Source organism: Pongo abelii, chromosome 4, assembly GCF_028885655.2.
Source record: "Pongo abelii isolate AG06213 chromosome 4, NHGRI_mPonAbe1-v2.0_pri, whole genome shotgun sequence".
NCBI classification, from domain to species: Eukaryota; Metazoa; Chordata; class Mammalia; order Primates; family Hominidae; genus Pongo; species Pongo abelii.
Window position 1 is genome coordinate 11,084,913 of NC_071989.2, and position 12,087 is coordinate 11,096,999.

At 42.3% G+C, this 12,087-nt stretch overlaps 1 protein-coding gene and 1 pseudogene across 5 annotated transcripts in view; one reads left to right on the forward strand and one right to left on the reverse strand.

Annotated features, from left to right (window-relative positions):
- Window positions 1–318: 318 nt before the first annotated feature.
- The window catches only part of CTNND2 (catenin delta 2), a 948,913-nt gene continuing 937,144 nt past the window's right edge, over window positions 319–12,087 (reverse strand). For all 5 annotated transcript variants that reach the window (XM_024247287.3, XM_054555411.2, XM_054555413.2 and 2 more), the window contains 2 exons: window positions 10,217–10,290; window positions 319–2,206 (listed from right to left, as the gene is read on the reverse strand). In XM_024247287.3, the coding sequence (XP_024103055.1) occupies window positions 1,946–2,206; window positions 10,217–10,290 (335 nt within the window). In that variant the 3' untranslated portion in view covers window positions 319–1,945. The remainder of the gene's footprint in view (window positions 2,207–10,216; window positions 10,291–12,087) is intronic.
- LOC129059738 (U2 spliceosomal RNA) lies at window positions 2,903–3,059 on the forward strand (annotated as a pseudogene).

Genomic DNA, 12,087 nt, shown 5'->3' on the forward strand with positions numbered 1-12,087 from the left:
TCTCTTTACTGTTGCATTGTGTGATACAGATTAAGTGGAAACCCTGTCTTCAATGTGCCATGTTTCTCTCTCTCTAGAGGGGCTGAAGCATTCCTGTGAGGGAATCCAGAAATGTGGAGTCCTGTATGTCCAACTAGTACATAATTCTGTCTACTGCTCTATTCTGAAAGTTAACTTTTCATTTCCAAAACTATGAGTGAATCGAGTATCGTTTGACTGTTGTTAAATTTGGAGAAAGAACCATTTACTTGAGACTTGGAGCTGAATTAAACTATGTAGAGTGAAGGGAAGCCAGTTTTAAAGGACGATGGCAGCCAATTTCTTTTGTTACTTATGTTTTTATTTTTTCCAAGAACAGTTAACATTTACTAGGCACCTACTGGCCTCCGTCACTCACATCTAAAGAGCAAAGCTAGTTTACCCACGGCCCATGTTCTTCTCAATGGTTAGCCTTATTTCTTAGCTCTGTTAACCACTATTCTAACGTTAGCTTCAAGTTCAGTTTTAATAATCGATTCCATAGTTGTGTACTGCTCCCTGCCACATGAACAAAAAGTTTGGGGGAATAAGGCAAGCAGTTTACATTTTCTGTGGATACTTCAAGTAATTGGCCCCAAAGTGAAATTGAATTGGCCATGGTTTATCGTGTTCTGAGGGGATAAAATGTGTAAGGAAACGGACCTGTAGAGAGGGTTGATATCCAAGTATGCATGAATGTGTGAAAATCCTATAACTCCACTTCAACTGGCCTAATATCCTGAGTCACTAGATGGTCAGAAGAATAGCTACAGTACAAAAGGAACAAACCGATGTACATTTATACTAAAAAACCAAAAATAAAGTTTGTACAAGATGAACAGCAAATGAAATAGCTTCTGTCAAAACAAAATCTCACACAGGTCACTTTTCTAGTACGTGGACATACATAACACCCACACACACACAGACACACAAGCAAGAATGTGTATTTTGTAAGATATAGGTCCTTGGAAATAGACATTCTTAGCAAATATGGATGACAGATCAATTGTAATTTATTTTCTTTTAACACTGTATCATCATAAAGAAAACTGGTATAAATGAAAAAATCTATTTCAAATATCTACATCTAAAATTTTAGGCAGTGAAAAAGCACTTTGTTGACAAGGAGTGTGGAATGATGTATGTTAATTGTCAGAAACTGCTGAATGCCTTGTTTAGTTGTCACAAACAAATTCACATATCAGAACGAACAATACTGCTAAATATTCCTTTTTTCCTGCTTTTTTTTTTTTTTTTTGTTAAAACATACTGGGAGAAAGTAAAGAAAAGAAAAACTGGAAATCCATACATCTTTCAAAAGTTTGAAATTGAAGCAATATTTAGAACCATAGATGAGGAAACACGGCGGCATTGGTGTAATATACACAACGCGCTTTTCTTCTTTAATCTGTAATGTACATCAAATACTTTACAACAATGCATTAACAAAAGGCAAGAAACATCTTGCTGTACAGAGGAACCCCAATGCAACCTGAAGCCTAGAGTCACAACGGATGAAGAGAGTAAACAAAGCGTGAGAAGCCGTCCCCCATACAGTGTGTAAACTATTCTGTGTCTTGTGCTTAACTATAACCCTCACGCCCCACCGGCCCGAATGCCTCGTCTCTCCTCCCATCAGCCACGTTCAGTATAAAGCACTTCTCGTTACTCTACAGCTCACGCTAGAAAGGTGCTGCCCACTGTCATATTTAGGATCACTTTAGCTTTCTACTGATTTCCAAGTTAACTGCGATTCATTTAGCTTTCTAAAATAGCTCTTAATATTTCCTTACTGGTTATCACAGCCTTCCTATGGAACAGGCTTTAACAAACTAAATTTGCAGGAGAAAAAAATAAAACAGAAAGAAATGTCTTGTGGTATGCATGCACATGCACTGTTCCCGGAGCGCCTGTGCCCTGCTCCTCACACCCAGGAGTCGGGGGAGGCCGGGTAGTGGCTCGTTTCATAGTTCAGTTCACTGTAGGGACGGGCAGCTGAGTAGAAGTCAACGTAGTTGCCGGTGGACTTGAGACCCAGGTGCATGGTGTACTCGCTGGCGGGAGGGCGATGGTGGACCTGGTCCTCAAAGAAGGACTCGTCGTAATTTCTCGTGGAATTCTGAAATGGCTGGTAGGTCTCATAATCTTTTCTGCTGGGCTCCTGTGGGACTGGCTGTGCTGAAACCTGAACGGGAAAGAGCCACACTGGGTTACTTGGTTTCCCTTGACTCAGCCTCCCTCTTGCCCCGGCACCCAACTCTCCTTCAAAGAAGAGGCTGTGTACATCCAGGCATTCACCACTGCGGCCCTGCTTCTCCAAAACTGCCAACTGTCATTGGCTTTCCTTTTGAAAATTGGATCCTAGGTCCACGTGCTATCATTCTATATAATCTTTATCATGGCAAAATATACATAACATAAAACTGCTTGCTTTAAGAAATGCTGAAGTGTAAGATTAATTAGGTGGCATTAAGAACATTCACAGTGTTGTGCAACCATCACCATCATCCGTTTCCACCACTTTTTAAATCATCCCAAACAGAAATTCTGTGCCCATTAAATGTAATTCCTCATCCCCTCTCTCTCAGCCCATGGCAAGCACCATTCTACTTTCTGTCTCTAGAAATCTGCCTAATATAGGCACTGCAGAGAGTGTTTGTCCTTGTGTGACTGGCTTCTTTCACTTAGCATAAAGTTTGCATGGTCCATCCATGGTGTTGCATATGGCAGACCTTGATCCGCTTTTGTGGCTGAATAATATTCCACTGTATGATGTGCATTGCTCCACTGATGAACGCACTGAAGGCCATGACTTTACCTCAATGTAGCAAAACTGCACTTGCACCCCATGATTTTATCCATATAAGAATAAAATAGTAGTATCGCTTCTCGGCCTTTTGGCTAAGATCAAGTGTAGTAAGAATAAAATAGTCCATGGTATGCAGAGACCACATTTTATTTATCCATTCATCCATTGATGCACACTTGGGTTATTTTTACTTTTTAGCTGCTGTAAATAATGTTGCAATAAACATTGGTGCATTAGTATCTGTTCTAGTCCCTGGGGTCCCTTTTCAAGCACCTGCCCCTGAAATGAGCAGAACCTCCCAAGGTGTAGGGTGAGGGTAACCCTACAGCAAGTGCATATCGGGATGTACAAAGCTCTGCTAATGTGCAGTAATTGGGGAGGAGGTCTGGTGTGAATTCTTAAACACTCTTAAAAAAATACCATTTGATCACTTTTGGGCGAACTCAGTGACTCCCTATTAATTTAACTAAAGTTCAGCACGGAAACGTCCTCTAGAAATTGGTCTTAGTTAATAGATAATGATTTGTAATTAGCATGTTGTGTGTAAATGAATGCTTTTAACGGCTTACACATAATTCTTCTCTCAAGTAAGTGAAACTCCCTCTTATATATGTTATTGATTTATACTAGTAATCGACCTGATCTTCAAAGAAGTGGTGAACTTCATCACAGCAGCTGTCTAGGATGTCCCACGTGTCTAGTTAGTGGTGGCTGAATGAATGAGGTTTCTGCCTACCTACGAAAGTTCAAAAGTCCATAAAGGATAAACCTTTGTTAGCCTGAGAGCTAACAAAGGATGAGAAGAACATTTGGAATGAATGTGCAACATCTGCAATTAAATACTGCTAAGTCCAGGTCTACTGGACTGCGTTGCCAGGTTGGGGTGCCCTTTGCTATTCTTGGAAGAGCTCTGTTTGTGCGCTGCTGAACTCCACTCCAACACAGGGCTGCTTTCCAAGTGCAAGACATGCAAAGGCTCAGAATCTAGAAGTTTGGAAAAATTACACAAGGAGGGGGCTAGATTTGCTGTGTTTATAGTTCAGCAGGGCACCCTATTCAACATTTAGCAAATTCTTTAATACTCTAGTAGTCATAAATATTTATGTGTGTTTGTGTCTGTCTACATCAATATCTATAATCTATCATCTGTCTGTCTTCCTATCCACCCACCAATCCATCCATCCATCCATCCCTCAAGCAAACTCCCACCTTATAGATGAGAAAACTGAAGCACAGAGAAGTTAAGAAACTTCTCCGAAACGTCATAGCTAGTGGTGTTGTGAACTGGCACCAGAACATACGGCTGGCTGACTCTAAAACCCAGGTGTTCTACCAACCTAGCCCAGTCCCATCAGAGCCAAGGTGGCCAAACCTTGGAGGACAGGCCTCAAGGAGCTGACTCCGGGCCCTAAGATAAGAAAGAAAGTCGGTGGACAAAGGAGACCAAGAAGCAGTGTGTTTTCTTAGGCTTATTTCGGGGGCCAGGGGAGGCAGTGCAGGGGACAGGGATGTCTTCAGGGAGAATCACTCACAAGGGTTATGGCTCTCCTCCAAAGTGGCTTCTGCTTTCATTTTTTTTGTTCTTTTGCACAACCTCATTCAAATTGCTTTGACTGTTGTCATGTCCTCTCTGGTTGGTGAACATTTTGGAGCTGGGTATCAGTTTTTTGAGCCTCTCACCCCAGAGAATTAACTTCTTCTATTCATCTGTACTGTTCATAAAGTCCCACACCAATCACTTCTGAGGTTTGGTGCCCCAGTCCCAAGATGTGTACAAATGAACTGTCACAGGTGGCACGTGACACTGCTGCACCCGAAGAGACAGAATTTGCTCGCTGGTCTTGTGGTATGGACGTTTGCTGGTGAAACACATCCGCGGTGGAGGAATATTGGCTGCATTTTAAACTTTAAGGGAATTCTGACAGTTGAAAATCTGGCTGATGAAATGACCCCTCCCAAAGCCCTCCCCACATCTAAAAATAAATGCATTAAAAATTGCACAGTTTGCATCAGCCAGATTTGGATGAGGGAAGTAGAATGATGCCCCAGTAGAGCAGTGGGGATTTCTGAATCTGGGTGTCTGTTATGGTCTAGAGAAGCCCAGGAACACGCAAGCCTGAAGCTTTTGCCTTCTTTGCCTTAACGCTGCATCTTGTTTTGGAAAGGGGTGGTGACCAGCAGCTCACTCCAGGGTCAATATGCCCAAGCTCTCTGCGCTCTGTTCCATGGCTTCTGTTTCTACCAAGTCATCTTGCTGAACGTTTTCCTCAACAGTAGAATGTTCACTCTAAATTACGAAGGATAGTGTCATGACACCTTCCAACTCTGTTAGCGTAATGACAAAAGACTTCTTTGGGTTTATTCCTTAATGAATTTGCCAGGAAACTGGATTTATTTTGAACACAACGGAAATAGTAGCCCAGTATAGATCTTCCAACTTTTCCATGTCTCAGAGTGTTCACAGAAAGACCCAGAGCGTTCATAGAAAATGAAGGAGGCCAGATATTAAGTATCAGTGGTCTTCAAAGAATGATCCCAAGACCAGCAGCATCAGCATCACCTGGGAACTTGTTAGAAATGCAGATTACTGGGTCCCACTCCAGACCTACTGAATCAGGGCCTCTGGCGATGGGCCCCAGCAATCTGTGCTTTAACAGCCCTTTGGGGAATTCCGGCTCATGCTCCAATTTGAGAACCATTGGCACAGAGGTAAAAAAATGGGACAGGAAGACAGAAGAACCAGGATGAGTATTTGCCTCTTCCTGACTGGGGGACTGAAGGAAACACGTATCCTCCTGGGATCTCATCTTCCTCATTTCTGCGGACAATTACAACTGGCCTGCTCATGTGACAGTGGAACTAAGGACACCAGGAAGGAACTCAAGATTCCGGTTTTGTTATCATTTAAATATTGGTCATCAAAACAGCAAAGCTCTTTGTTTCTAGTTCCTGAAAAAAAATCCTGTTGTCAGCTAGATAGATACCGTTCAACATGATATTTCTCTTTGTAAGTATGGGGTGGACTGGTAGAAGCTCAAAAGGATGTTTGGAAAGTATGCATAGTTAAGTCTTTTTTTTTTTTTTTTTGAGACAGGGTCTCGCTTTGTCACTCAGGCTGGAGTGCAGTAGTGCAATCATGGCTCACTGTAGCCTCCACCTTCCAGGTTCAAGCCATCCTCCTGCCTCAGCATCCCAGCTAGCTGGAACTACAGGCACACACCACCATGCCCAGCTAATTTTTGTATTTTTTGTAGACACATGGTTTTGCTATGTTGCCCAAGCTGGTCTTGAACTACTGAGCTCAAGTGATCTGCCTGCCTCGGCCTCCCAAAATGCTAGGATTATAGGCATTAGCCACTGCGCCCAGTCAGTTAAGTCTTAAAGTGATGTCTGTAACCCGTTGACGTCAGACATTCAAACCAAAGATCACAATCTGTGTTTTATACTACTGATTGTTTCTTCTAGGAGGCTTTAAGCTCAGAGTTCACTGAAAATGTGCCTGGGTCCCAGGTCACAGGAGCAGCACCCACGTGTGGCCATGTGTCTGGTGCAGGCGTCTCTTTCTCAGCTCTGTCTTTTGCCTTATCTTGGAGATCCACTTGAAACTGATTTCCCTCCATGAATTGCTTCCCCATAAGCTCAGTCACTATCCAGTGTGAAGCCTGTGAGACCTGGCTGGTGACTGAGCAACCTAGCAGACAGGAGCGCTCAGCAGAGGACAAGCTTTGATGCTGAAACTGACCAAACCCTGGAGCATCCCTCCTGGTGAAACTGTTCCAGGCGCGAAGTTCTGGGGTAACTTTTGGCCCAGGGAAGCTCCCGACATGAAAGCATTCCACCTAGAATGGTTGGTTACACCTCTATGGCCAGAGAATCCAAGTCAGGGATACTGTTTATGAGTCCTCTCTAGGACTCCCAACTGGAAGAGAGTGAAAACGTGTCTTTTGAAGGGTTAGGATGGTTGCACTTTATTGAGTCCCCAAGAGAGAAAACTGCAAGTAAAGACAAGGTTTATTCCTATAACATAGTCTAAAATAAGTAAAATGCTTTCTTTCCTTCCTCTCCAAGTTCATTGGAGTGTCCTTATGATCTCCTTGGAAATACTTTTTGGGGAGAGGGGGAACCCTCTCTTTGGTGGACATTTAAAAATGGATGTTAGGCTAAGAGACAATGATCCAATTATCCACTTCCCTTGGCTGGTCCCTTACAGGGAATGATGGTAGTCCTGAGCTATGAAGACAGGACTCAGCTCTGCCGGGGGCTTGCCTGCAATGCCTCGGTCCTGACGAGAGGTGCGGAGCTTGCTCTCCATCCAGGGTGGATTTTAGCAACATTTGCCTGAGGCCCAGTGGCCTTGGTGTTTCACTCTGAGACTGAGTCAAGCACATTCTGGGGACCTCTGGGAGAAAGGCTATGGCTAGGTGGTGTTCACACTCGTGGCAAGGATGCCATCTTAGCACATTAATTCTCATTTGCTTAAATGCTCGGGATCTGCTTAGGTAAAAAGAATGTGCCCTTTAGAGCCATTATAGACTGTCCTCTAAATCTAGATGGCAAGCAGTCTTTCTTTTGGAACCTACTGCAGCCACTCTGTGAGATGCCAAAGACCCCTGGCCATGTCAGGGCGTTTCTTCAATGCTAACTCCCGGGAGAGGAAGGCTGGTGCAGAGGGAGCTGGTTCCGATGAGGAGCTTCCCTCTACCTGAGGGAACTCAAGATGAATCTTACACTCTTGGAGGCAAAATCATGGTCCTATTACAACCTGACAAGAATCTGTAATAATTGGCAATAATCTGCTTACTGTACATCCAGAATTTCATAATATTTGCTGCAAGAAGCATGGTTGATTTCCATAAATGAAGTTGGCATTTCTAATACATTTTGTTTCTGTTTGCCTTTATGGAGGCAGGTTGGCAAGTGAATAGTTGGGGCCTCCCTGGTGACCTGGTGTCTACAGCTCATGACCCTATTTATTTAGTCACTGGCCTCTTTGCTTTTAGCAAATACTAGAACTGAGGGGAGGCTGATTAGATGTTAGCAACACATCAAATAGGCCATGGGGGCCAAGCCATTCACCAGGGGGTTACAGACAACACCATATGTTTTCCAGAGTGCTGCACATGGAGTGGGCTGATGCCCACCATGGGAAGGAGAGATGTATGAAGCTTCTGATCAACAAGGGGGAACGACTGTGTCTTTTGGCTTTTATAGTTCCTGCAGAGCCAGAGAAAATGAGCCTTCAATAAATGTTTGCTGAGTAACACACACACATACTCTCTCTCTCTCTCAGATTGGTTCCTTAAGAATCTACTGTTCAGATATATGGACTAAAGGCATAGAACAGAGGCCTTAGAAATAACACCACACATCTACAATCATCTGATCTTTAACAAACCTGACACAAACAAGCAATGGGGAAAAGATTCCCTATTTAATAAATGTTGTTGGGAAAACTGGCTAGCCATATGCAGAAAACTGAAACTGGACCCCTTCCTTACACCCTATACAAAAGTCAACTCAAGATGTATCACAGACTTAAACATACGACCTAGGACCATAGAAATCGTAGAAGAAAACCTGGGCAATACCATTCAGGATGTAGGCATGGGCAAAGACTTCATGTCTAAAACTCCAAAAGCAATGGCAACAAAAGTCAAAATTGACAAATGGGATCTAATTAAACTAAAGAGCTCCTGCACAGCAAAACAAACTATCATCAGAGTGAACAGGCAACCTATAGAATGGGAGAAAATTTTTGCAATCTATCCATCTGACGAAGGGCTAATATCCAGAATCTACAAAGAACTTAAACAAATTTACAAGAAAAAAAAACCCATCAAAAAATGATCAAAGGATATGAACAGACACTTCTCAAAAGAAGACTTTTATGCAGCCAACAGACATATGAAAAAATGCTCTTCATCACTGGCCATCAGAGAAATGCAAATCAAAACCACAATGAGATACCATCTCACACCAGTTAGAATGGCGATCATTAAAAAGTCAGGAAACGAGATGCTGGAGAGGATGTGGAGAAATAGGAACGCTTTTACACTGTTGGTGGGAGTGTAAATTAGTTCAACCATTGTGGAAGACAGTGTGGCGATTCCTCAAGGATCTAGAACCAGAAATACCATTTGACCCAGCCATCCCATTACTGGGTATATACCCAAAGGGTTATAAATCATTCTACTATAAAGACACATGTACACGTATGTTTATTGTGGCACTATTCACAATAGCAAGCACTTGGAACCAACCCAAATGTCCATCAATGATAGACTGGATAAAGAAAATGTGGCACATATATACCATGGAATACTATGCAGCCATAAAAAAGGGTGAGGTCATGTCCTTTGCAGGGACATGGATGAAGCTGGAAACCACGATTCTCAGGAAACTATCACAAGAACAGAAAACCAAACACTGCATGTTCTCACTCATAAGTGGGAGTTGAACAATGAGAACACATGGACATAGGGGAACATCACACATCGGGGCCTGCTGGGGGTAGGGGGCTAGGGAGGGATAACATTAGAAGAATAATTTGGATGTCGGGTTGATGGGTGCAGCAAACCACCATGGCACGTGTATACCTACGTAACAAAACTGCACGTTCTGCACATGTACCCCAGAATTTAAAGTATAATAATAAAAATAAAATAATAATAATAATAAAAAGAATCTACTGTTCAGTGCTCCTCAAACCTGAATGTGCACACAAGGGCATCTAATTAGAATGCAATTGTGCTGCAGAAAATCTTGGACGGGTTAGGGTTAGGAGCCAGAGAAGAATCTCTCCTGTATTTCTAACAAGATTCTGGGTAACATTGATGCTGCTGGTTCCGCAACTAGACTTTGAGTAGCAAGACACTATAATGCATTTCATGTATTGCACAATAATAGAACTTAATAGAACTTATTTATGTATTCTGTCTTTTTCAAGTTCTCTATTGAACTTGCTGTGTCTCCTTTATTGGTAGTGATCATGTATAATGAATGCTCCCTTCCTAATGCATTTGCAGGGTTACAGTAGCTACTCGATCTCTGTCCAGTAATTAGACAATTCCTATTTAGTAACAACATCTTACACGTGTCTATTTGGGGGTTTCTTTTAGTTTTGCACCATAGCAGAATACTTGCTTTCTGCATCAGATCAAGCACGAGGTTCAAAGGCCATTTGCAAATTTGAGGCTGTTCTGCCAAGTCCACCACACACACACACACAAACATACACACGTGCTGCAACAGGAGAGAGCCTCAGGGGACGTTGCCCTCTCTTTCAGTTCTGTATGTATGTTGGATGAAAATTTATGTTTAAAATTCTAGGTTGCTTCACATGAGTCACATTGAAAAAGAAATACAAACGTGTTGCATTTACTTTACCTGGTTGTGTTTGATGTCTTCAGCGGGCGCACCATATGAATTCCTATACAAAGTTGAAATTCCAGTGTTTTGAGCTAAAAGCAAAAGGAAAACAAAAGTTTAGCAAAGAAAACAACATTACAAATGAGGAATAGTGGTTATTGAAGCAAGTTCTTGCCCTAACAAAGCTTGTTTTCTTGGGGACCATTCCAAGTCGAAGACATTCTTTGGCCCTGAACACTTCATTTTACATACAGATATTAAAAAAGAGAACAGTTATTCTAGAAAATCCCCATAGCATGTCAGCCGCTTGCAATAATGTTCACATCGCAGACAGGGTCAGGGCAGATGCTGCAAACAGATGGTCATTTTGTAAGTTTTATGGCCTTCTTTTCTGGTGAAAACTGGCAGGTAATAAAGGCTTGTCACCTGCACTGAAGCATGCAGGAGTCTGTATCAGCAGCTTAGCTTTTAGCCAGAGAGTGACAAGAATAAAATTTCTAATTTGAGCTCACAGAAGTGCTTGATCATCTTTCAGACAGTTCATTTCTTACAGACCCAAAGGACGGGCAGGGGGCATCGCCTGCATGTCCCCCACGTATCTGGAAACCTGCGGCTTTGGAATCAAACTAGATGCAGAGGGAGGATCCCGCTCTGTTGTCTGGCTTGCCTGTGGTCTAGACGAAAGAGACGAAGGTCTCCTCTAGTTGCCAGCAGCTTCTGGAGGCCCAGAGAGGGGGCCTATTAGCCCACTTCCTTATGGGAAACCCTTGAAGCTCAAGCCACCCACTCAGAGGAAGGGCACAGGCCACCACTCCTTTCACAGCTGCTGAAGGGTCATGGTTCAAGAAATCTTTGGTAGAATGACCATATCACCTAGCAATCCCACTGCTGGGTGTATATACAAAAGAAAGGAAATCAGTATATCAAAAGATACCTGCATTCCCATGTTTATTGCAGCACTGTTCACAATAACCTAGATGTGGAATCAACCCAAGTGTCCACCAACAGATGAATGGTTAAAGAAAATGTGGTATATATACACAATAGAGTACTGTTTGGCCATAAAAAGAATGAAATCCTGTCACTTGCAGCAACTTGGATGGAAGTGGAGGTTATTTATGTTAAGTGAAACAAGCCAGGCACAGAAAGACAAATATCGTATGTTCTCACACATACGTGGAATATGTGGAAGCTAAAAAAATTTGATCTCATGAAGATGGACAGTAGAATCATGGTTACCAGAGACTGAGAAGTGCAGTTGGGAGAGAGGAATAAGAGAGGATGGTTAATGGGTAGAAAAATACAGTTAGAAGACAAAAGATCTAGTGTTTCACAGCACCATAGGGCAACCATAATTCACAGTAATTTATTGTATATTTCAGAACAACTAGAATAATGGAATTGGGATGTTCCTAACATAAATAATAAATGTTTAAGGTGATGGTATCTCAATTACCCTTATTTGATTATTATACACTGTATACTTGTATCAAAAAATCACATGGACCCCATAAGTAAGTACAACTATTGTGTATTCATAAATTTTTTTTTTAAAAAGCTTTGGAAAATGCTGTCTGTCTAGTGTCAGTGGGGTATAAAACACTCTAAAACTAGGAAGGGCTTATTGTTTGCTTCCAGTATTTAGGGGATAATGAAGTAGGATCACTCCACCTATAGGCCACCAGAGAAAGGTCAGTATAACCTCTCAAGGTCTAAGTTCACTCCACCTGTGATTTTTTACCTAAGAGTTCATTACAGCTGTGTAATAAAATTCCTCCTGGAGTATTCAGCTTAGAAAGTGAGGGCCGAGAGTCCATTTTTCCATTTTAAAGACCATTCTGTTATCCTCTGTGGTTGAATGCATGTCACTCCTGTCTCCGTATTATGGT